Raw genomic sequence first — 24,428 nt, forward strand, 5'->3', positions numbered from 1 at the left:
TATGGCTACGGTAAATTAATAATTATGCACCACCATACCAGCACTTGTGACAACGATAAAGTGACAATAAGAGGCGTTTTAATGCACTGTCTTGGCACAAGATAACTACATTTCCCAGGGTACATTTCAAACCTTAGGGAACGGTCCCACCACAAAGAAAAAAAGACGAGGAAAGAGGTGCCACTCCAATGATATTTTGAGCACAAAATAATTCAACACGAAGTTTCCTTTGAAGAACGAGGGAAGTATTTATATCTTGCTGGAGCAGTTTTCTCCCTAACAGCCACATTTCGCGATACCTTTCTCTTAATTAATAAACGTTTGTCGTTTTTCGGCCACAGTGGCACATGAGCTGTGCTAACTTTCTTTCTTTAACATCTGTATAATATTCGATCTTTGTGACTCTCACCGCTTTGTCGGACTTGCTGCAGTCAATGCAAAAGCTTATGGCTCACCGGTTATATCCGACCATGACCTGACCGTGGGGCTTCGGCTTCTCCTCCCTGTTCTCCCGACTAGGTAAAGTCAACCAATGTCAAGTTTGGCCCGTGATGTTTTATTGCTTCTTGTGAAAACAACTAACCCGGCGATTTGGAGGTAGTTAGCAGGTTGCTAGCTCATGTTAAAGCATGACATGTAGCTAATTGGAGGAGTGCTTTCACGTCGGTTGCCAGTATTACACGATTCATACATGACAGCCTAACTCAGTCAGATTAAAATATTTTTTTATCTTGTTGACATTTGTGACAGTTAACTGGTTTCATTCGTCTCGAGTCTGTGATATTGTGACAGGTCTTATCGACAGTGTGAGGATGCTTTACGTCTGCAGAATTGCAGGGTGTGTGACACAGACAGGGGGGGATGAAAGTCACGTGACCAACACTCACTAATTGCTGGCATGTTGTGTACAATTTCTTCCGCTAGTAGTACGGTGGCCGTGAAGTGCAAACCACAACGGCACGTTGAAGTCACGTCTCTTTAACTGCATTCTGATCCAACTAGCAGGAGTGCTTTCTTAGTTTTCAGCTTTGCAGCTTTTGTAACAAGGAGCACATGCCAGCATGTGTTTCGGGGGAAATAAACTGTTTCCAGTATCCAGTGTTTCTATTGATCTGGATCAGCAACAAAGAACACCGTCTTCTTCATATTTTGGCTGATTGGGACCCTCTTTTAGAATAGAAAAATACTTTATTCATCCCCCAGTGTGGGAAATTAGCCATTTGGAAAATTAGTCAAATGGCTCAAAATTTAAAACAAAAATGAATATTTACAATGATGTAGATTACAACAATAATGATAAATTAATACATGAATAAATAAATAAATTAGAAAAAAACATGTCAGCACAGCAGTCCGTGTTAAAAAGTCTTATGGCTGTGGGGACAAAGGACCTCCTGAACCTCTCAGTCCTGGGGGTTCTGAGCAGCTGCAGTGAAGGTGAGCCTCTCACTGCAGCTGCTCCTCTGTCCTACCAGGATGCTGTGGAGAGGATGTTCATTGTTCTCCAAAACAGAATATTTAGCACCGTCTCTCTCAATGCTCAGACACATTCAAGCAGTGACCGCAGCAGACCATTTATTGTGGTATAAGCGGAGCGTTTCTGCTGGTTGTAAACTTTGTGTGTACGTGAGAATAAACCAAACCAAGGTAGAAATGCAGCCGCCGTAGCAACTCATCCATTCATTCGGCCCACACCAAACAAGCTGCTTTTAGAATGTATCCGAAGTCACTACCAGTTCTGTTTCTGGATCCTGAGCACTAATAATGCTCTTTAATGTTTTATCTCCTGACAAGAAAATCCGACGCATTTTTGTGTCCAATCAGAGCGACTGGCAGATCTCCACAAACCCTCATCATAGTGCGACTCCAACAGGCTATCTAGTATCTTCTTCCCCATAAAGTAGACTTAAGTAGACCCTGGATGCTGTCATTCTACAGGTGTTGCTCCCTTTAAAACGAGCTGTTGTGTTTTTTTTTTTTTTTTACCAAAATGCGTCAGAGACGTTCCATTAAGACCTCGTGGAATTATTTCAGCTTGTGAAAAAAAAAAAGAAGCAAACTATGCCTCCTTTAACAGAGTAAATGTTTGATCGTAAATCAACAATATGTGTGACGTTGCACGCATTTTATATCTATTCCCCCCCCCTTAATATGCATGTCGAGCAATTCTACTAATGTCTTATCTCTAGATGACTTATTAATGATGCATGTTGCCCATTTTAATGAAGCGGCCGGTGGAAAACTAGTTCCATGTGAAACTCAACAGGTGGCCTATGGGTGATATTTTCACGATGGGGACTTAGTGGACTTAGTTAGCTCTCTCCAATAAAGGTCTCTGCCTAGCACCTCTCATTATTAATGCCATCCAATTTTGGAGAACCTAAACAAGTCTTATCAGAGTAACCAATACTCAGTTTCATGAATGATGCCCCAGGATCGGGTTGCCACTTTATTTCCTCCTCAAGGCATTTCTTCTTTTGCATCTCCCTCGTACAAGGTTACCACTCTGCATCTCCACTCCTAATTTCTTGGAGCTTTTTTGGCCTGCAGGTCTGGATTTGCTTTGAATTATTAAGAGGAGAAGTTGTTTTGTGGGGTCTGATGGGTATAACTAATTACCTGATAGCCCCGGTCCTCGTTGGCTTCGAGGCACAGATGTCTCAGAGGGGGAAGCTGTCACAGTGCTTGAATGACTTACAGTTTTTTCTAGGAAAGAGAGCTCTTTCTAGAACTCGGAGTCTCTCCTCTTCTCTTGTCCGCTCGCTCGTCCTCCTGCTGGTTACCCTCTCGGTGCCCTGACTTCTCCTGAAGGAGATGGCGATGGAAAACTCGGCCGCCATCAGGCTCCGTTACGAGGAGCTACTGTTTTACGCGGCCTGCGTTTGTAACTGCTGGTCTGTGTGTCTGTGTGTTTGTGTGTGCCTGGAAGGCAGAGTGTTTAGGAGGGGAGGCAGCGGTGGGATGCGTGTGGGCAGCAGCTGGAGGTGGCAGCTCTCCCGGGCCATGCGACTGCCGCTGCGCTGGTGCCGGCTGTGCCGCCAGCAGAGAGGAGGCCGAGGCTGGGGGAGCAAACCGTGGATCAGCAGCAGGTTGTCGGAGCTGTGGAGCTACAGCAAGCTGCTGCTCCGCTCGCTGTATTACAACAGCCTCACCAACTCAGACACTCTGCTGGACTGTGCATTTGAACCCGTCTACTGGATTGTGGACAATGTGACCCGCTGGTTTGGAGTGGTAAGCTCTCGAATCTTCTTCATCTATACAATGCCACTTATAGTGTGTGTGTGTGTGTGTGTGTGTGTGTGTGTGTGTGTGTGGGGGGGGGGGGGGGGGGGGGGGGTGTAATTATTTGATCCCCTGCTGAGGTTGTATGTTTGCTCACTTTCAAAGAAATCTCTCATCTGAAGTCTCTTCATTTTAATGGAGAGAGACGGAACATCAAGCAAAAAGTCAGCATACAAGTTACAAAATGATTCGCATGTCATTGAGTGCAATAAGTATTTGACCCCCTTCAACCCAGCCATTCTGGCTTCTACAGATACTCCTGATCTCAACTCATTGAGTGTATAAAGCACACCTGTCCACAGAATCAATTTCTTCCATTCCAACTCCTCCACCACCATGTGCAAGACCAAAAAGCTGTCAGATTAGTCGGGTACAAGAGGCTAGACCAGCACAAGGCTGGACTGGGCTGCAAGACCATCAGCTGGAAACTTGGTGAGAAGGTGACAACTGTTGGAGTGATGATTTGTAAATGGAAGAAATAAAGAACGACCATCAGTCGGCCTCAGTCTGGCGCTCCATGGAAGATCGTACGTCACGGGGTGAGGATGAGTCATGAGAAAGGTGGGGGATCAGCCCAGAACTAAGAAGTCCCATGTACAGGCCTGTCTTAGGTTTGTCTGTGTGAAACCAAAATGCAGCTCTGTGGCATCAACTCGACCCGTTGTGTCTGGAGGAAGAGAAATGCTGATTATGACCCAAAGACCACCTTCCCCACAGTCAAGCACGGAGGTGGAAACGTTATGCTTTGGGGCTGTTTTTCTTACAAACGTACAAATTCAGCCGGGGATCAAATAATTATTTCCCGCACTGTATTCTCTTCACCCCACGCTCCTTTTTTTCCCTTCAGGTGTTCGTCTGTCTCGTTGTCCTGCTGACGACCTCGGTGGTGGTCATCATCTACCTGTTCGTCATCCCCGTGATCATCAGCACCTACCCCGTGCACTGGGTCGTCTGGCACCTCTGCTGCGGCCACTGGCTTCTGGTGATGGTGGTCTTTCATTACTACAAGGCCACCACCACCCCCCCAGGACACCCACCCAAGGTACTACATTCCACACGGAGAGTCGTGGTTACTTCGTTTTGTGCTTTGAGACAATTTTTACGGTGTTTAAATGTCACGTGTTCGAGATTCACAATTCGAGATTAAAGAGAAAGTGAGACCAAAATGCGGTCTCTGTCTCTCATGTGTCTTTTTTTTTTTTTTTTTTTTTTTTTTCTATTCTAGGAGAAACTTAACACCCCCTCCGTCTCCATCTGTAAGAAATGCATCACTCCAAAGCCACCCAGGACGCACCACTGTAGCATCTGCAACATGTGAGCTCATCCGGGAATAAAACCGTAGACAGCTGGCAAATGAAGTCACTCGATTGTCCTTTCATTCAGTCACAGCACACCTTTTCCTTTGCTGTTACAGGTGTGTTCTGAAGATGGACCACCACTGCCGTATCCTTCTAACCAGCAGCGCACGAAAAAAAAACAAAACCCAAAGCAAACTCTGGACAAAGGACTCAGTTTGCTCTTTTCCGTTGTTTTACATCCTTAAATGAGCGTTGTTTTTTTTCCCCAGCCTGGCTCAACAACTGTGTGGGTCACTTTAACCACCGTTACTTCTTCTCCTTCTGCCTCTACATGACCCTGGGCTGCATTTACTGCAGCATCAGCAGCAGGAACTTGTTTCTGGAGGCTTACGACGCTGTAGAGGTGAGGCTGTTTGTCTGTGTGTCGTCAGCTCTGTGACGGACCTGGCGACCCGTCCAGCGTGCGTGCCCCGCCTCTCGCACAACAGTAGCTGGGCTAGGCTCATTTTAAGACCCGGGGAGAGCCAGATGATGTGGTCAATCCTTAGAATTGGGTGTTTTCTTTCCTTTTCACAAGACCGTAAACGTTCCAGTTCAGCTCAGACACACTGTAACTGGATTTGTTAGCCCTTTTCTCGAGGTTTGTTTAGTCGTAGTTAATGGCACCCTAATCCTCAGTTTGGCTGAAGAGCATTTAAGATCTTTAAGATGAGGAAGTAAACAACTTTAGGCTTTGAAATCAGAAGACGTCTGTGTCCGAAGGTTATCGTCGGGGGGCCAAGAATGTTGAATTCACGACACGCCTATTCTGAGGGGCCGCCTTTCCCGTCTGTTTCAGACTTACTATCAGACGACTCCACCAGACTACAGCTTAAGAGAAAGCACTGCTCATAAATGTGTCATCTTCCTCTGGGTACTGACCAGGTAAGCAAAAAAACAAAAACTGTTGGTGACATCACACTGGGGTTGTAATGGGGTCCCGTCTCCTTCTTCAGATCTGACTTTCAGCAGCCACATCAAAGCTGTCACCAAGGCAGCTTTTTACCATCTCAGAAACATCAACAGAATTAAAGGTTTCCTCTCCCAAAAAGACCAGGGGCCTCATGTACAAAGACTTGCATGGATTTCCTACTGAAACATGGCGTACGCTCAAACCCAAATGCCCTCCAACGTCAGATGTACGAATCTGTGCGCACGGATTAATCCAAGCACATTTCGTTTGTACATCCCAATCAACGTGGAATTGAGCGCACGTCGGAGCACCCGACTCCTCCCTGTCCACGCCCCTACTTAAATACGCAAATCATATTTAAATGAGCCCTGCACCTGCGATTCACCTCTGTGTACGGTCAGAAAATAAAGAAAAAAGACTGAATAAGACGTGAAAAAAGAAGAACTTCACAGAAAGCGAGATGTCGGTGCTACTTTCTGAAGTGAAGGCCCGCAAAAATGTGTTCTGTTGGCACGCTGTCCTCCGGCAAACACAAGAAGAGTGGGTGGGAGAGCCTGAGGCTGTCAATGCTGGGGGGTCTGAGAAGCCTCACAAGCAGAGGTGAAGAAGAAGTGGTCCAACATTAAGGTGGAGGTGAAGCGGAGACTGGCTGCCCACCGCTGCAGTGTGGCCAAAACAGTCGGGTGGGGGGGGTGACCGACTGTTTGAACAGAGAGTCGGCGCAACTATGGGTTACACTGCTCTCTCATGGGGTGGTGGGAGCTCATGTGGGTGACTCTGATTACCCCCAAGGTAAATACCGATGTTTTTGTGTAACTCACAACAACGTGTTCATACAGTAACGTGCAGAAGTGCGCCGGGGAAAAGTCGAGGCTGATTAAGACATTTCACACTTTACGCACTGGGTTATTAATATATGCCCACAGAGACGATCAGGGTAAAACCGGCTCTCGCTTCAAATTGAGCTTTAATGTTGGCCTGTTGGGAATTTGATATACGTGGCTGAGATGTGGATAATTCTGTCCCACGCGGCTGGCATGGCTCGGCTTAGGGTTGACTAGCACAGTCCCAATCGGTTGGCCAGCTCCCCCTGGAATGCCCCGGTTGGAACCCAAGTGTGCACATCACCTGTGGGCACAGGCAGCGCATGGCTCCTCGCTGTGTTGCGCTCCAACGCCGGCCGCAGCTCTGCGCACAGTTCCAGGAGGGTTTCCCTCAAAACGGCTGATGAGTAATCACATCCCACCAGTTTTAAAATCTTTACACTGGCTTCCAGTCAGTCACAGAATAGATTTTAAAAGCCTGCTGATGGTTTACAAATCCCAGAACGGTTTAGGCCCAAAATACATCTGTGATATGTTCAGAGAATATAAACCCAGCAGAGCTCTTAGATCCAAGGACTCAGGTCAGCTGGTCCAGTCCAGAGTCCAGACTAAACATGGAGAAGCAGCATTTAGCTGTTATGCTGCAAACAAGTGGAACACACTGCCAGTGGAGATTAAACTTTCACCAAATGGAGACATTTTTAAATCCAGGTTAAAAACATTTCTGTTCTCATGTGTCTATGCATGAAATCTGCTTGTTTTTAAATTCATTTAAATGATTTTATTTGTTTCTCTTTATATTCTTTTATGTATTTTTAATGCTTCTGCCACTCCCTGCTGCAATGCTTTTATTTTATGTGAAGCACTTTGAATTGTTTTGTACATGAAATGTGCTATATAAATAAATTTGATTTGATTTGATTCAGCTCAGTCGCAGTAGCGCTGGGAGGTCTCACACTGTGGCACGCCATGCTCATCAGCAGAGGAGAGACCAGCGTGGAGCGCCACATCAACCGCAAAGAGGCCAGAAGACTGAGGGAGAGGGGCAAAGTACGTCCTCGCTTGGAATTTTGAAGCGATTGCTGTATATTTCTGGCCTTCTGGTGCCTACATATACCCACTGCCTCGCAGGATCCTGGACACAGAAAAGACTAAATGTTTGTTCTCTTCCTCTTTAGGTGTTCAGGAACCCGTTCCATCATGGTAGAATAGACAACTGGCAGCTGATGTTTGGCGTGGAGTCGACGAGGTGAGTTTGGTGGCCCCTTCAGATCTTGGAAGTTTTTTTAGTTTTTTTTTTTAGTTTTTCCACTTAACCGTTTGGAGCACCTTTAGCTCGATAGAAAGGGGGCTTGTAGAACACGTAGTCGGACCACCACTACCTGACAGACATAGAGGGTAAAAAAAAACATAAAAAAGGACACAAGTTGATTAAACAGGCTCTCATTTAACCTGAAAACTTCCAATGTGAGATGAGAGGGTTTTTAAACGCCTCCAGCCACATTTCATCTGATTTATTCTCCTTTTCCTCAGTCACTGGCTCACACGGGTCCTCTTACCCTCCGGCCATCCTCCCATCGGAGACGGCATCACGTGGGACTTCACCTTCATCAGGAGGGAACCCATTTCCATCTGACTTTTCAGGCGTTTCTTTCTCATTTGACATATCGAAAACATATCAAGCCAGCATTTACACTACAGATGTAGTGATGAGCGATGACGGGGTCGCTCACTTCTGAGCTCACGTGCTGAAATCACTCGAGACGGAAAAAGAATCTGTGAAGTCGCAAAAAAACCGAAGAGCCTTTGGCTGTGTTACTATTTGCACTGGCAGGACGTCGGAACCAAATGGAAGCCAATTCGCGATCCGTTCATCTAGGAGCAAGTTATTTCCCAGCATTTCCACCTGCCAGCCTTGTACAGTTTGTCTGAACTGGTGCTGCTGGTCAGCACCGTCGCAGAGCCCAAACGTCTCCCTGATCCCGAAACTAAAGACATGACCAAGAGCTGTGTGCACGCCCAACACAACGGAGCCATGCGAGTGGGTTAGGTGGAAAGATTTCACAAGGATTTGGTTGTGTGGGAGCGATGGCATTCTGCAGGTACTATGTGTTGCATTTTCAAACATTATTACAGCTCATTGTATACTTTTCCTCCGTCAGAAACGTTTGTTTCTATGCTAAATTTAAGCTTTATTTCCATTGCGTGCACTCTTGATTGGCGCTGTAAGGCAGTTGAGGTGGATGAGGATATAAAAGGAAGATCAGTTTTTTTTTTTTACTGGCGTAACGTGTACAATTCATTAATATTTATAGCAGTGCAAAACAGCACCGTTAACAGCCGAGAATCTCAGACTCTGGCTAAGTCTTAAACCTGCGCCTGCTCATTCAAATGGTTTGGTTTTGATTGTATAGTTTGTCAGTTCTGACTGTGGGAATTGTGACGTGCGGGAGGCGAATCTTGCTGAAAACATTTTGATTTTATGATTTGTCCTGTAATTATTTGAATAATTGTTTTTTATTCAACAACTCAGCATGTTTACATGCGAGCTGATAGGACTGAGCCTGCCTGATGTGACGTTCTGGTGCCAAAGATTGAGGGGGGAAAAAAAGAAAGAAAGAAAGATGAAACCGACACGGATCTTTTGAGTTTTTCCAGTTGAAGTGAAAGTGGAACAGAATCCACTCGATTCTCAGTTTTTACTGTTTCTTTGTTGTAAACTAGCGATTTAGGTGTCGTGTGCCTTGTTTGAACGTTCAGGCTTTTAACCGAGCCAATTTAAAGAAGCGAATCAAAGAAAAAAACTCCTCCTTACTTTTAAACCCCGACGGATTTTTCACAGCAACAAAGCTCACATCAGCGACTTTATGATGGACAAGCTGGATCTGTAGTTGCCATAGAAACAAGACGCACAGCTATGATGTAATGCGTAACCAACCGGAGCTGCGCTCCTCTTTGAATGGTCTTTTTTTTTTTTCTCTCTCTTTTTAATAAAAACAAGTTTTCGATACTTCCGGATTAAAAATGTCTCCATTTTCAAGTGACACCGTCTCATAAAATGACAACAAAGAAGCTTTTGGTGTAAATTACAAAGAAGTTTTAATGACATCTTAAGTTAGACTTATTAAATATTGTCTGTTTCCTTGGCATAAGATGATGCGGTCCAAAGTCGAACCTGCCTTGCTGAAATGAAAAACGCTGATATTCAGTCTCACCGGTTTGTTCAAATATTGACAGAATAGAAGGCAAATGTTCAACATAACTTAGACTCAGTCCATTAACCAAAATACAGATATTTAGTCATGTCAACATTAATTAGAATATTTCACTCTCTCTTTCAGTGGATTCATATAGAAGCGCCCCAAACGGTCACCCTGTAAGCAAACGGGGGACAGATGACGCCTCTTTCTCCCATTTAACAACTCGAGCGGCTGCTGCTTGTGATTTTGCTGCGGTTAAACATTCATGAGGTGACGAGGTCAAAGGCTCATAGTGTGGTGCTGGGTTCAGTGCTGCTCTCATCTACATGTGATCGGGCAGCCAAGTGGAGATCCCGGCCCCAAATTCTGAAAAAAAATGTCTGAAGGCGCCTCAACATTTTCATCTCAAAACAACGTAGCTGTACTCTTAGTACTTTAATTTGTTAATGAAAAAAAACAAAACCACATCAGCTTGTAACCTTTGGGCTTCTTTGGACAGATCGGTGGGATTGCGCGTGCAGCGATGAAGCGGCGAACAACCAAAATTGTTTTCCACGACTTGTTTGTTTGTTCCAGTATGTAGAGAAGGGGAGAAAAACATGTCAAAAGTGTGTTCTATATTAACAGAAGGCTCGTTTTTTTTCTTCTTTTTTTTAAGAAATGCTGGTAGGCTAAAAGTTTTGAGCAGCAAAAATGCCAAAAGCTGATCAATACTCCCATAAAGTGAGTACGTATGAAATGATTTGCCCTGGTTGCAAAGCATGCCAGTCCTGTAGGAGCTGTGGCCATCTGTGCTGAACTCCACTGATTTTAGATGTAACACGTCCAATCGCTGCCAATCCCCTGGACAACTGCAGATATTAACAAAGCAGCCATTTCAAACCCTTAACTTTGTGTGCACTCCACACTCTGATCCACGTGTCGGCCGATCGGTCCACTAACCCTTATCGTGGGTTCAAGCGAGTACAGCGAGTTGAAACAAAAACATTTCTGCATAAAGAGGAAGAAGGTGAGGAAGGGTGGTGGTAAGACGGGGAGCTGTGGAGCAGGGTTGCGCAGCTCTGATACTTGGTCCAGGAGTTTCTTCAGAATTTGGTTGCATCTGAGGTGGAAGATCACCTTCCCCCAGGACTTCCTAAGAGGAACCTGCGAGGAAATTAAAGGCAGAGACACTTTGTTGAGCAGCCAAGTTTGATAAAACACATGAAAAAAAAACGTGAGCACCACAGATGTGCCCCTCTGCAGTGTTAGCTGATCCTCACCACTCTCCTCTGGCCTGAACTGCTTCCGTCCTCACCAGCCTCTTCTTGTCGTCCAGAGGCCGAGCCAACGCTCGCAGCACCCGCGCTCGAAACGGCAGGACCTGAACCACACGGCGACACGTGCCAAACATTCAGTCCGGCGCCTCACTGATCACGTTCATTGTTCAACACCACTTTTCACTCTCATCGAAAGGTTCAAAGAATTTCGCCGCAAATTGAGTTCGAAAGCAATAAAAACATCTGGAGTCGTACCTCGTGCGCGGGGAAACGGGAGAGGGCGTGGATGCACCGTATCGAGGCAATCCGTACATTCTGCGAAAGAAACCAACATAATTAACACTTTGACTTCTTCTTGTGGCCGTATGTGGAACCCAAAAACATCTTCGCTCCACGACGAGCATGTTTTGGAACGGCACTGACCATGGCTGGACTACAGACGAGGGCCAGCAGCCTGTTAACCAAAGCCTCCAGCTGCTGTATGAGAACCTGCGGCGGGCTGACGAGGACGGGCTCCAGACAGCACAGAGTGGACAGCTGCACGGCCTGATCGGGACACGTCAAGGCCTCCAGCAGCAGAGAAAGTAACTGCAAAGGCAAAGGAAAACAAAAAGAAAACCCAGCTCGTTTGTTTTCTGAAGCTCACTGACACGTGCGAGTCGGCCACTTCTGCTGCCTCAAACTTACTGCTGGTAGCTCGGTGACTTGAACCTGCTTTGGCAGCTTATTCACGATGTTAGACAGCGCCTTCAGGTAGTTGGGCTTTTTCTCTGTTGGACAACAAAGAGATTCAGGAGGATAGCAACCAGATGTATAAAATGGCGAGTCCCTCTCCTCACCTTGCGGCGCGGCGTTGAAGCCCTGGACCAGCTTGGCCGAGTTCTCGCTGAAGAAGCGCTGGCGGTACATGATGCGAACGTCGGCGTGGCAGCTGCGGTTCAGGACGTCGGCAGAGTCGCTCATCAGCAGCGAGAAGCTGTCCGCTGCCGCTGGACCCAGGTCGGCGTCATCGAGCAGAGAGAAGAGCTGAACGGCGCACAGCGTGGGGCCAAAATGTGACTTAACGCGGTACAAAACAGAAGATCCGCTTGGCGTTGCCCTGCGTTCTTACCTTGTCGGTCAGCGCTGTGAACAGAGGGTGGTATCGCAGGAGCAGAGCTTTGGCAACCTGGAGATGAGAACAACTTTGGTGAACACGTCAATCTGTTGCCAATCGCCAGGATATCTTTGTCTGAAGTCGTATCTCACAATTCAAAATGAGCAGCAAAGATGCAGGAAGAGTGTCATTCTTACCCAAATCAGTAGTGTAAAAGCCTGAGTGCGCACAGCAGAGGCGGTGCAGTCCAGCTCGCCGCACACCCTCTTCATCGTCCTCTGAATTAAGCTGTCGAGAGCATCACCTGAAGAAGAAACCAGAACACCACTTTTTAAAAGTCGCCAGGTGCTCCTCTCAGATTCGCGACAGAAGCTGAGCTCTGACACAAAAACGGACCCTGAGGCCTCTTGTTGACCAGGCCGGCGAAGCACTTGGCCGCAGACGTGTAGGACAGCGGGTGGCTGCAGGTGCAGCTCATCTCCTCCAGCTGTGACAGCAGCTGGTCGACCCGAGGCACCTCCACCTGTGAGAAAACAGCAGCTTCAGATGGATCAAACTTCTCGAGATTTAGAGGGAAATTACGGTGAGGTGTTTGAGTTGAGACTCACGCCGCGAGGTAAGGAACACACGCAGCCCATGAGCAGACACACCAACTGAGACCGGCTCCACGAGTCCTGCTGCTGCTTCGGGAGAAAATGTCACGCAGCTCAGTATTCAAATAAGGTGATCGTAATAGAGAGTCAGACATTTTCATTCAGAGAGATTGGTTTGAAAAGCACCAGATCTAAGTGTTTTAAATGTGCAAGTGTCCGTGAAAACTAGACAAAACAACAACGTTAATGTAGCCATCAAGGTACAACTTGTAGAGTTCACCAATCTGCATTGCTTTGTATGTCAAACCTAAAAGTCTGGCTTTTTTTTAACACTTTCCACGCAAAAAAAAAAAAAACAACAACCTGGAAGCTGTTTGGTCTCTTTTTAAAAGTCCCCGCTTTCTTTTTCAAATTACAGTCAGAATCCCTCAAAGTTTTTACTGGGACATTCCGCTGCCTGATGTCTTCCCTGGTCTGAGTCCAAATTTTCCAACAACAGCACAAGAAACAGTTTGATAGTCTTGGTGACTATCAAAGCTGGTGGACACGACATGGGAGCTTTTACATGCTCAACCTCAGACAAACACTTTTCAATCCTATACAAAAATAATCATTCTCCTATCAAGGATAAAGCTGTATTGATTAAACTCTGTGAGATGAACATAAACAAATGAGAACTCAGAGAGTATCTTTTATAAAAACTACTTTTAAGGAATTTATAGAACTAATGATGTCCATCTGTTCACGTGCAAAGGCACACAAAACACACCTGAAGCAGCTGGATGTGTGAGGGGAAGGAGTTGTCGGGTAAAAAAGAGACATCGCCGTCCAGGAAGAGGGAGACAGCCCTCGACACCGTCTGTCCCGCCAACCTGATGACGTGAAACAGTCAGAGAGGAAACCACACGCACCTCTGTTGTGTGCACTGCACCAACAAAATCAGAAAGAATGACAAAAAAAAACAAAAAACTGCTAAACAAAGGGGAAATAGAATTAAGCACAGTCGGATCTGCCGGGTGGAAAACAAAAAGATGAAATGTGGCAGGTTAGAGCTGCTCACACGGGTTCAGAGCAAAGAGGTTTACAGTGGAGGCAGATTAATGTGTCAATGAGTCCTCAAACGAAAGGAGCAAAGCAAGAGATGAACAAAGGATGGTTTGGACTGACGTGGGCTGCAGCCGGGAGCAGGAAGTACTGATGACGGGAACCATGGCAGACAGGACCAGCTCCCCGACCAGAGGACTACGATGACCGGATGGAGAGTCACCTGCAAAAACACACACAGGAAGTGCTACTTAAAAAAAAAAAAAAAAGACCATTTGGGTTTAGTCAGACTGAATTCCAGGTTTGCAGAGAAGGAGCAGAACTCCATCAGTTCAACCGCTCACCCTGCAAAGCTGCCTGGAGCGCCAGAGACAGCAGGCGCGGGATGATGACCTCGTGGAAACACCGCCCCGTCTCCTCGGTGTCCTCCACCTGCTCCGCTATCCTCTGAAGGCTGCGGCACGCCAGCACCACCTCGTCCACAGAAAAACTAACGCTGCCTGAAATGAACACGATGCTACTGCGTCATTCATCTGAGACCAGTTTGGTCGTAGTTCTTCTTGAAATTTGACGGCGCATGTGACCGTATACGGCCGCTATCCTGCTCGACCAACGGCACCAGACAGCTGGGGGCGAGCTGGAACTTTCGAATGTTGCAATGTGACTCCACCTGAAGCCAGAAAAGTGTTTTTCCAGACAGATTACCTGCGTGTGCTGAACTGAGGACCTCCAGGATGACAGGCGTGCACTCCTGAACGACGCTGGGCTGAGTGGACACTGCAGCCAGAGCAGACAAACACCTCTGACGCACTGCATGATGGGAATTTAGCTTAGGAGCTTCTCTGTGGTCTTCAACAGAGGAGAGGAAACCATACAGTCAGGCCTACTGTAAAATTCAAGAAAATGCACAAAAGTGTCTGCGTGCGACAGCTGTTAGCATCTGAGCAGTGTTTGCACGCGCTCACCACAAAACATCTCCTGCTTTAATCTTGGGATCAGTTTAGCGATGAAGGCTGCTGGGTGCAGCTGTGCTAAAGCTCCGGCACACTCCACCACAGCAACACTGGAGCCAGAAACAGGACAAAGACATTAGAGGTAGGATTTGATAAGAGAGGGACAGATGTTGGCGTGTCCACCCTGAGCTCACCTGACTCTCTCATCCTCGTCAGTCAGTAACAGTCTGATCAGGTGATCTATAGCGAGCTCAATATCAGAGTCGAGCAGCAGACCTGAATAACAGGGAGCGGACGTTTATGGCAACTGTAATATTTTGGACAAGACGAGCTGTAAATATAAGAGTTAGGTGCCTCACACCTGTTTGCTGTGCCAGTAAGGTGAGCACAGAGGTGGCAGTCATCTGAAGAGTGGAGTTACTTTCAGAAAGAGCTGAAAACACCATGCTGCACAGAGCTGCTCTGTAGTCCGAAAACACACTTTCATCTTCTGAAAGAGAAGGAGAAACACAGAAATGAGGAACAGGCGAGCTCTGATCTGAGGCTTGTTTTGTAAATTCAGAAAAGGATGTTTCTGCTGATGTTTTTACACAGCATCGTAACTCTCCCAATATAAAACCCACGGAAAACACAGACTCTCAAACAGAACCAGTCTGGAGCTGGATCAGAGGCTCCGAAGCAGAGCAGTAGTGAATGCAGCACTCACCGCCATCTAAAGGCTGGCAGGCTTTCACCGACTGGATGAATCTCTGCACCACCTCCAGCAGCGTCCGTCTGTGGGAGCACTGCTCACAGAGAGAGAGAGAATAGAATATCATCACATCAAAACCCTGGTTTTAGTTTTATGAATATAACTAAAAGAGGAGATGCGGGAGGAGAGAAACAAAACAAAATGGGCTGAATAACCGCTCTCCCTACAGATCCTGCTACAGATCCTGCTCTTTCTGAGCCAAATCAACATCTGGCTACCAGCCGTCTGCCTTACCTGTGTTCTGTTGTTGTACTGCTCGATGACGGAGGGCATGACGGCGGCTGTTATGATGTGGTTCGCCCTGTTGGAGGCGCTGCAGGAGGCCTGGAGGAGCTTGGCACTGGGCCATACCAGCTTCAAGTCGGGCTCGCACAGGTGATGCTTGCAGTCTGGAATGAATTTTTCCAATTTTAAAAAAAAAAAGAAAAAAAAAGAAAGAAAATAGAGAGTTACCATTGATTACAGTTAAGAATGCCAGATTTCATATCATATGTAAATGATCAGAAACTGAACGTCTATCAAAAACTAGGGCTGGGCAACGATTAAAATGTTTAATCTAATTAATCACATGATTTCCCTGATTAATCACGATTAATCGCATTTGTACGCAAAATCCAAAAATGAATTCAAAAGTAGTGTATAGCTTTTAGCATTTAGTTTTATTTTAAATGTGCTGCCATATGAATGAAAGTGCCATAACATTTGTTGTGCAAACACACTTTTAACATCAGCATTTTTATTTAGTTTTTATGTAGAAGCCTCGCTCCACTGTCTGTTTCCTTGAAAGACTTGCTGCTATCAGTTGTGTGTTTTGCCTTTAAGTGATATTTTAGACTGGAACTACTACGGTGAGAAGACAATTCAACTTGGCAGAGTTTACAGATTACTTTGGTTCTGTCGACTCCGCCGTCTGGAAGAACTTTAAAATGAAAATGGCCGAGTAAAAGTTCCGTACCCTTCTCCATGTTTGGTGGATCCGCCAATTACTTTCTTTTCCGCTTCCGCAGCAGACAGCAACAGACTTTTACAAAATATAAGCTTGTGAGCAACAGACTTTTACAATAATAAAATAAATAATAAAACAGGGGTGGTCCGTGGCGTAGTGGGTTGAGCAGGAGCCCCATGTACAAGAGGCTATAGTCCTCGCTGCAGCTGGCCCCGGTCCGAGTCCCGCATCAGACGGCCCTGTGCTGCGTGTCGTTCCCCCTCTCTCTGCCCCTGCTTCCTGTCTCTCTGAACTTTCCTATCCATTAAAAGGCACAAAAGCATCCCCCCCCAAAAAATTATTTTTTTTTATTTTTTAAAAACAGCGTTACTGCGCGATAAAATATTTATCGGCATTAAATAATCAACGAGTTAACTCGCCCCGCCCTAATAAAAACTCAAACAGCAGGAAACAATCCATCATCTGAGGGGTAACATGTTAGACTGTTAACATGATATCCTGTCCAAAAGCGGCTGCTTAAATTTGTGTAAGGTGTAAAGATTTATTTATCTATTCTTATCTATCTTTTTTCCCCCAAAATGGGGTTTGGAGACACTCGACAGTCCCACTGGTCTTTTCAATACCGTTAGTCTACATCCTCCCTCGCTGACAGGTTAGACAAATTTCTACATCAAACGCACTCTTTCTGTCACACGGCTGCAGTTCACCTTTGAGAACGAGATCCAGGAAGGCGCCGAGGGCGTCTTCAGAGTCAGAGTTGAGGACCGAGCGAGACAGACAGGAAGTGAGTGCGGTAAGAGCAGCGAGGGCTGCGCACTCAATCTTCTCGCTGGTGGTCTGAAACACCTGCAGTGAAGCAACAAAAGCACCCGACTTCAGTGAGATGACACAGGACGTTTTTTTTTTTTTAAATGGTGGATGGAGTGAAAAAGTGACACTTAAAGAAGACGAACAATGTGCCGACAGAGAACACAAGCACGCTCAAAGCGGAGACACACGCATACACACCATTTCTGCTCAGATAGAAATCTATTTCAAGCAAACCTCTCTGCGCAGTGACACCCACAGTCCCTCGAGGAATTCAGCCAAGTCTTTGTGCTCGTACTGCATCACACAAGCGCTCTGAAACACAGGTAATGAGCAAGCTGAGAAATCGCCTTAGAATGTTCCCATTTCCTCTTAAAGACTCCTGCCAGATGTCCGCTGTTGGAGGGGCAGCTTCTCACCAGAGTCTGCAGCGAGTCCAGCTTCGCACTCTGAACGTCCGAGTCCAGCTTCTCGATGATGAGGGGTAACAGAAACTGTGCAAGAGAAGAGCGCGTTAAAAGACTGACACAGAAACCCCTTTCCTTTTTTTACCCTAATAGTCGACTCTCAAATCCGCAACAAAATCTCGTAACGTTCATCTGAATTGATACGACCTCATTTCCCAAAAAAAGCTTGAAAATGTTGAAAGTGGCACATTCTACTATCTCGTGATAAATATTAGCTCATCTTGAATTTGATGGCGGCAACATGTCTGCCATCAAATTCCCGGATTCCCATCGCACGTTGTCAATCAAATTCATTTTCGAGACCTGCGAATCGTTGCGGTCTGCTTTCATTCACACGTTTGGCGTCCAAACTTTCTCTCTTTACAACTGGAGCTGTACTGTCCTACCTCAGCAAAGTTTGGAGTCCCGGTGAGGACGGCCCTCAGCTCCTGAATGAGCTCTTCTTTAGTGATACCGTGGGGGTCGTTGGGAGGCTTGATGAGTGGAAAGGAAACAGAAACAGTGCGAGATTACAACACACAGAATGCTACACATTTGCACATGTGATGAGAACATAACCAACAAGATCTGCAGTGTACGTAAGGCGTCTATTAGAGCTGTAGCGATACACGAATCTCACGATACACGATATTCAGCCAACGATTCAATACACTTACATCATTTTCTGAAAAAAAAAAGGGACAGTGTGATTGGACTGGTGGTCCGTCCTTTGAAGCGGAAAGACAACACCGCCAGACAAACAGAAACAAACGTGAGAGCTATGCACTTTATATAACATTTTTATGAACTAATTTATCACTGTCTTGTAGAATGTGACCCCCTGGCATTGTATTGTATTATATTAATGTTCTGTGTTTTCACTTATTGGAACGCCTGACTTTTCAATAAAGTTTGCTTTAAAATAAATAAATTACATTTTTATTTTTTTTAAATCGATACTTGTGGCCGAAAAATCGTTACTTTATCGGGAAACAAAATATCGATATATATCGTAGTATCAATAAAATTGCTCAGCCCTAGCGTCTATAGAGCTTTCTTTCTAGGCTGATCGGTGACGAAAAAAGGAACTTTGGCAGAAAATTCTCTTGCTGTACTGTACTTCTGTTGCTCGACATACGGTAAAGATACTGGTGCGCCATCAGAGTCCTGGAGAACAAAAGCGAGTTTAGAAATGCGCTGCTTGTGTGAAATATAGGTTTGCAGGCCTAATTATGCCAATGCCTTCAAGCTCATAGAAATAAAACGTGCATGTATAAAAAGCGATGCTTCAACAGCCTTGGGCGCTTTCTTCCCGTGCCCCACACCGCTGCCCATGTTGGCTGAACATGATCAAATGATGCCGTTGTGCTGAATTTGTGGGATTCTGTGAGATTGTGGGGTTAATACACACGTTCCCTCGCTGGAATGCAGGCCCCGCGTTAAAGTACGACTCTCTCCTGGTATCGGCATTTTAATCAACAGCTGAAACGGGCGAGTAAAAATGTTTTTGTCGCATCAACTACTTAGATAATCATCGTTGATTGATGATCTAAAATTGGGGTTAGGGTTCATTATGAGTCAATTATTCATTTTCTATGCAAAAAAAAACAACTTCTCAGATATGAATATTTGCTGGTCTCTTCTGATTTCTGATGTTCCTCTATTGGCATTCCATAAAAACAGAAGGAGACACTTCTATGTCAGTTATACAGTACAAAAGGTCTTAATCAAAGCCTTGCAGAGAGGAGATGATGGTTCGTGAGTTCAGAGACTCGTTTCCGGGTTTCAGAGGAGTCCTTAGCACCGGTTTAAAGCATGTAAATGAACTCTGATGGTGCGCTACGTGCTGGATTTGTGCTGTTTGCTAGCTTGCTGTTTCGCTGCAGAGAGCCATGACGTGTGAACGGCACTATGAGGAGGTGGAAGCCACAGGAAGTATTCAATGACTCGCCGGTTTGTTGCGCTCTCCTGCTTTCATCAGCAACAAGTTCGAACCAGCTGAGGGAAACTTACCGGAGTGAAGTCGATGGGGAAATAGCAGGATGTCACTTCGAACAGCTCCTCTGTGAATTTACCTGAGGCAGCGGAGAGGAAAACAGTTTCATAAGCAGGTTAAAAGAGTGACAGAGATGTAGAGGAGACGGCAAGAAGAGGATGCTACGCATGTTCTCACCTAGATCGTACCCTCTGAGAATGATGTTTTTGGCAATCTGGAAAGCTAACAGGAGGTTGCGAGGATCCCTCTCTCCGTCCATTGATTGGACAAAACCGAACACAAAGTCGGTCCCCAATCCCTTCAGCTCTGTTGAAAGAAGAAGCAGGGACGTGCAATTTTTCTAGCGGATCATTTAATGTTTGAACGCTACTGATAGGGCTGGGCGATATGGGAAATAGTCATATCACGATATATATATATATATTTTTTTTAATATCAGTCGATATTGATATATATCACAAACAATATTAAACAAATTACTATTTTGTCAACTTTAAATGTTCCCTGTTACTCTTAAGTGAGATTTGAAGATATCAGAAGGTTAACTTTTAATTAAATATTAATTTTCTGTCAAAGTTGAACGTGACATGTAACACGATACAACCGTTTCAGATAGAATACACAACAGGTATTTTAAATTCAAATCCTTTATCTGACTGGTCAAGTAATCAAATAAAAGTTTGCGTTCTCCGTGCTCAAACGGGCGGCGCTGCTTCAGGTGATGAAAAAGATTAGTGGTATTCCCCGTCTTTGCCGGAACATGTGCTCGACATAATTCGCAGTGCACACTACTCCGTTTCGTGTTGACTTCCAAAAAATCAAAATACCTTCGCCCTCATTTTTTATTTTTTTTAATACGGCTGCAGGGGCACAAACAAACAAACACGCCACAACTAGCTGCTGGCATGGCTCTATTCCAGCCACGCGATTGGTTCGGCGCGGCACAACTCTCGTCGTCATTGGCTATTCGTATTGTCTGTCCAAGGATGGACGAATGTAATTTATCGAAAAGTGCATCAACCCTGTTTCATATATCTATCAAGGAAAAGCTATTCCTCGATGGCTATCGTTATCGTTTTATCGCCCAGCCCTAGTTACTGAAATCATTCTTACACGGGAAACACCACCACGGACCAAATTTACACAACCGAGAACATTTTCTTCATTAAAAACTGAGGGGGTTGTTGGGATTTTAAGCACAGAGTGAAACTACTTTCATGACTGCTTCAGGTAACAAATCCTGTTTGTATAAACCATGCCAAATCATTCATCTGCCCAACAAAAGCAGAAGGCGAGACAGTGTCGTTCTTCATCGCAGGGATACTACGCTCACGTGACCACCGCCATCACAGAGCCAACTGCTGAGACTTCCGGCTTTCGCAGCTTCCTATCTATTATTCCGAATCAACGGTGTGTTGAACTCGGAACCCTCCAGTTTCCTTCAGCAGAGCTGCATCCAATGTTCCCTATAAGCTGCGCGCCTGCGCAATGCTCGCACATTCTCAGCGCACAAGAAAATCTATGCAGCGCATAAAATAAAATTCACCATAAACGTATTCATTAATATCTAATACTAAGACCTAATCTAATCTAATTAATTAGACCAATAATGTGTTTATCTGTACCATTTTTCAATATAACACAGTGAGTGACAGGTGTTCAGCCAATGATACGGTTTACTTACGCTATGCAGCCAATCATAGCATTGATAGTGCTTGCATACGTGCCCTACCCATACGCGCCGTGCAGGTTAGCTAGCTAACAACAGTGCCAAACGAACGGGCAGCGGCAGCGACACATCCACTCACCAAGCCATAGTAAAAAAGAAATGCGGTTCTTTTAGGATGGAATGGCTGTCTGAGTATATGCAAATAGAAGAACAAGCGGTGAAACTGGGTGAAATTTTTTCTTTTTCGAGTGAGAAAGGTCTACTCTGCAAAACATGCAGAATGCAAGCATGACTCTCACACATAACAGATAACATACTACACATCTCATGAACAAGATTTTTGTCTTTTTCAATTTAAGTGGGCCAAATCGCTTATATTAAAAGTAAACTAATGGAAATTGCTGCTGTGATTTGATTCTTTTAATAAGCCGTGTAACTGGCTATGATCCAAGGTTTTGAACAGGTGTGAAACTGGTGTGTGGCCACAGCGTGCACACCTGATGTTGCTCACAGTGGTCCTCAGTGTCCTCAGGGAGCTTTTGTGTATGCCCAGACACATGAAAAATTAGAGGGAACATTGGCTGCATCCCTCTATTACTCACGCTCCTGTGAATCATACCCAGACTTGCCCATTATCCCTTACCAGCCTCTCTGCTTTCCATGAGGTTGATGAGCATGTTGTAGACGCACGCTCTCTCTGCAAGCATCAGTGACTGTAGGACGAAAACAACAGATCATACAGTATGAGCCAATTCCAACAAGCCGCAGTGGCAACAATTTCTGACGTGTCAGTTTTATGTCCATAACATACAGGTATTCAGTAAAAGCGGAAGGTCAAATACCACATGAGTGTGGGTTTGTGAATATCAGGACTAAAGAGGGCACATTGCAGCATGAGATCAGGCAAAGACACTTTGCGGTTGTGCTTTACAACAACAAGGAAAGGGTCAGTTACAAACAGTAGGCCGATTGATTCATCTACTGTTCATTTCGGTTGATCAGTCGTCACTGTATTTAATCATGAAACGTGAGCCTCACCTGTACATGGACATCCTGAAACAAGGACCTCAGCATTGACACGGCTGAGCCAGGAGGCAACGTCTTACATTTTGTCTGGGGGAAAAAAAAAAAAAAAGCGCACACAGTTACATGCGCATGCACTTCTGTCACTGCTCTCACCCATCTGTAATTTCGTACAAATCAAAACAAGCATCAAACCGACGTCACGCAGGATGTTCCAGACGTTGCCGTTACTGGAAGTCCATCCCTGAAGGACTCACCAAGGCTTGGAGCCCCCGCAAAACAGGCGGCGTGATGACGTAATGGTCCTTGAGACGATTTTCATAGAAGGCGATAAGCACTTCCACTGTGGGGAAAAAGAGAGACGGGCGAGAACATGATGATCACCCTTTATGTCGACACGTGAGGTCCCCAACCCCGTTATCAGTATTGTTTATGGCACTGGGAGTACAAAAGCATAGGGGAGCAGGCGTACCTTCTCTCTCTGTGAGCTCTCCATAGCGCTCCTGCAAAACTTCAGAGAGAAGCTGGACTCCTCGGGCTCGAGTGTGAGGCTGAGAACTGGTCAGACTGAGGCTACAACAGCACAAAAAAAACCATTGTCATTTTGACAGAGATTTAAAAAAATAAAAATCAAACATTGCTGCAATGGGCATACTTTTTTTTTTTTTTTTTTTAAGGTTGTTAGAAAAAAAAAATGTAACAGCTTACCCCAGTGCTTCCACTAACTGCAGTACAGTGAAATGTCCATCTTTGACACCTGAAAAAAAACAAGTTTAGTGAAATGCAACAAGAAAACCACGAAGACACCAAACTACAAGCACACACACAGCGGTAACTAGTAGGTAACTGCAGATAAACTAGCTGAAACGGCAGGTTCAAAGGTAATGTAACAGGGTTCAACAACAGGATGCGTTCATGTGGACACAAACGCAACAGCTAGCGGGCTGCTGGCGGTTAAACCTCGGCGGACCAGCGTTTTATTCAATTGTAGTCGCGTGACAGTGCAAAATTACACGAGGTGTATACTCGTTGTGCACATTTACAGTGAGCAGAGAAGATTATACCAGCGTCACAACGTCTGTATATTGTTTCATAAGGTCGGAACACCACAGACAGGATGTTGTGGCGCTAACTTAGCTAGTTAACCATCATGCCATGCTGCGCATCCTTTAGAACGCAGTTCAACAGCCTCGGCGGCGTCTTTTTCGGGAGGACTCTGGTGCAAATATGTCGAGCGAAATGTGACGAAGACTTGTGTACCTTTTGCTGCGTCCTTGGCCTTGCTGTCCTGTAGTCCGGAGACAAATTCCTCCACCAGAGACAGCAGCAAGGTACCGTCAGCAGCCATCGTGCTTCTGCCCCTTCGTTGGGTGTGCGCATGCGCGAAAACTTAGGGGCGAAAGTCACATTTTACATCAAGTTTTATTTGATATTACTATCAACATCCGATGAATAAATGAGGGGCGATCCATTGCAAATCTGTGCATGTTGTTTGGAATCGAAAGTATTCAGGAAAACATTTTTAAGTGGGATGCTGCTGCATACATGCACTGCCGAAATTCCAACAGCAACAAAGAGTTATGCCCTGTAACTCTCTAAATTCTCTAAATCATCGGAAGTTATAATCTCAGCTCTGTTTGAGGAGAATTTGGAACGTTTACCAAAGTCAAAAAGACTAATGGCAGGCAAAAAGTTCTCTGTAGCAAGTAAAATGAATTATATGGTACATGTAACACTTAGGTTGATATAAATATAAGTACACATTGGATTAATATGAGTGTGTTCTACATAATTCATGGTTTAGTTTGTGAAATCCCACATAATTACACGGAGCCAAAATTACTTATTTGATTGTAACAAAAAAATGAGTAAAACTGCAGATTGGGACATTTTTAATACTGGAACTATAAAGTGCTCTTGCGAGATATTTGACAAAATAATCAACAAAAATAGATGCCATTTTTTGTTACTGTATTCTAGCTAAATGTAAACTAATGAACAAGCAGTTATAACCCTCATATGTGATTAATGACACATTTTAATCTTACCCATATCCTCATATGTCCTTTTTACGTTTATCAATTAGTGCTGCGAAAAGTTATCAAGTGCCCCCCTGAGATAAAGTGGAGTAGACGTGTAAAGTATTATGAAAAGAAAAGGCTAGTTAGGCTGTACTCAGTTACATTTAATCATTGATAATTCTATGTATTTGTTGTGGGATACCTTTGCTGAGTTTAGGTCTAACTGACGTCTGAAAACCCACCTGCCTGAGTCCTTGTGCGCATGCGT

General features: G+C 45.1%; 2 protein-coding genes across 4 annotated transcripts; one reads left to right on the top strand and one right to left on the bottom strand.

Moving 5' to 3' along the window:
- The first annotated feature begins 93 nt into the window (after positions 1-93).
- Positions 94-9,366, top strand: zdhhc16b (zDHHC palmitoyltransferase 16b). 3 transcript variants are annotated; one of them, XR_012768649.1, is made up of 11 exons: positions 94-519; positions 2,930-3,231; positions 4,130-4,324; positions 4,508-4,596; positions 4,697-4,725; positions 4,850-4,983; positions 5,419-5,504; positions 7,283-7,406; positions 7,535-7,605; positions 7,890-8,458; positions 8,890-9,366. XR_012768649.1 is itself a non-coding variant. In XM_075457670.1 (10 exons), exons 2-10 carry the CDS (start codon positions 2,962-2,964, stop codon positions 7,990-7,992), a joined length of 1,101 nt encoding a protein of 366 aa, XP_075313785.1. In that variant the 5' UTR covers positions 94-519; positions 2,930-2,961; the 3' UTR covers positions 7,993-9,366. The 3 variants fall into 3 exon arrangements, 2 of the variants coding, with proteins under 2 accessions (XP_075313785.1, XP_075313786.1); XM_075457670.1 differs by having other exon boundaries at positions 7,890-9,366; XM_075457671.1 differs by having other exon boundaries at positions 2,934-3,231; positions 7,890-9,366.
- Positions 9,367-9,438: 72 nt separating this feature from the next.
- Positions 9,439-23,505, bottom strand: mms19 (MMS19 homolog, cytosolic iron-sulfur assembly component). Its single transcript, XM_075457669.1, has 31 exons — positions 23,400-23,505; positions 22,848-22,896; positions 22,612-22,712; positions 22,397-22,482; positions 22,155-22,229; positions 21,760-21,829; positions 19,625-19,753; positions 19,465-19,526; positions 17,859-17,945; positions 17,425-17,499; positions 17,243-17,320; positions 16,906-17,044; positions 15,487-15,641; positions 15,208-15,286; positions 14,863-14,991; positions 14,696-14,777; positions 14,514-14,611; positions 14,254-14,397; positions 13,893-14,048; positions 13,672-13,771; positions 13,274-13,376; positions 12,520-12,591; positions 12,308-12,434; positions 12,109-12,215; positions 11,927-11,983; positions 11,655-11,841; positions 11,503-11,585; positions 11,239-11,403; positions 11,071-11,130; positions 10,819-10,919; positions 9,439-10,702 (listed from the first exon to the last, which is right to left on the bottom strand). The coding sequence occupies exons 1-31, from the start codon at positions 23,485-23,487 to the stop codon at positions 10,672-10,674; spliced, it is 3,075 nt and encodes a 1,024-aa protein (XP_075313784.1). The 5' UTR covers positions 23,488-23,505; the 3' UTR covers positions 9,439-10,671.
- Between the last annotated feature and the right edge of the window lie 923 nt (positions 23,506-24,428).

Source organism: Odontesthes bonariensis, chromosome 23 (assembly GCF_027942865.1).
Source record: "Odontesthes bonariensis isolate fOdoBon6 chromosome 23, fOdoBon6.hap1, whole genome shotgun sequence".
NCBI lineage: Eukaryota > Metazoa > Chordata > Actinopteri > Atheriniformes > Atherinopsidae > Odontesthes > Odontesthes bonariensis.

Coding starts and splice junctions, on each gene's coding strand:
- zdhhc16b (XM_075457670.1), top strand. CDS start 2,962: ATGCGTGTGGGCAGCAGCTGGAGGTGGCAGCTCTCCCGGGCCATGCGA. Junction 4,325..4,507: donor CCCCAGGACACCCACCCAAG/GTACTACATTCC, acceptor TTTCTATTCTAG/GAGAAACTTAACACCCCCTC. Junction 7,606..7,889: donor TTTGGCGTGGAGTCGACGAG/GTGAGTTTGGTG, acceptor CCTTTTCCTCAG/TCACTGGCTCACACGGGTCC.
- mms19 (XM_075457669.1), bottom strand. CDS start 23,487: ATGGCTGCTGACGGTACCTTGCTGCTGTCTCTGGTGGAGGAATTTGTC. Junction 14,049..14,253: donor CCTCAGTTCAGCACACGCAG/GTAATCTGTCTG, acceptor TGTTCATTTCAG/GCAGCGTTAGTTTTTCTGTG. Junction 13,377..13,671: donor TGCTCCCGGCTGCAGCCCAC/GTCAGTCCAAAC, acceptor TCACGTCATCAG/GTTGGCGGGACAGACGGTGT.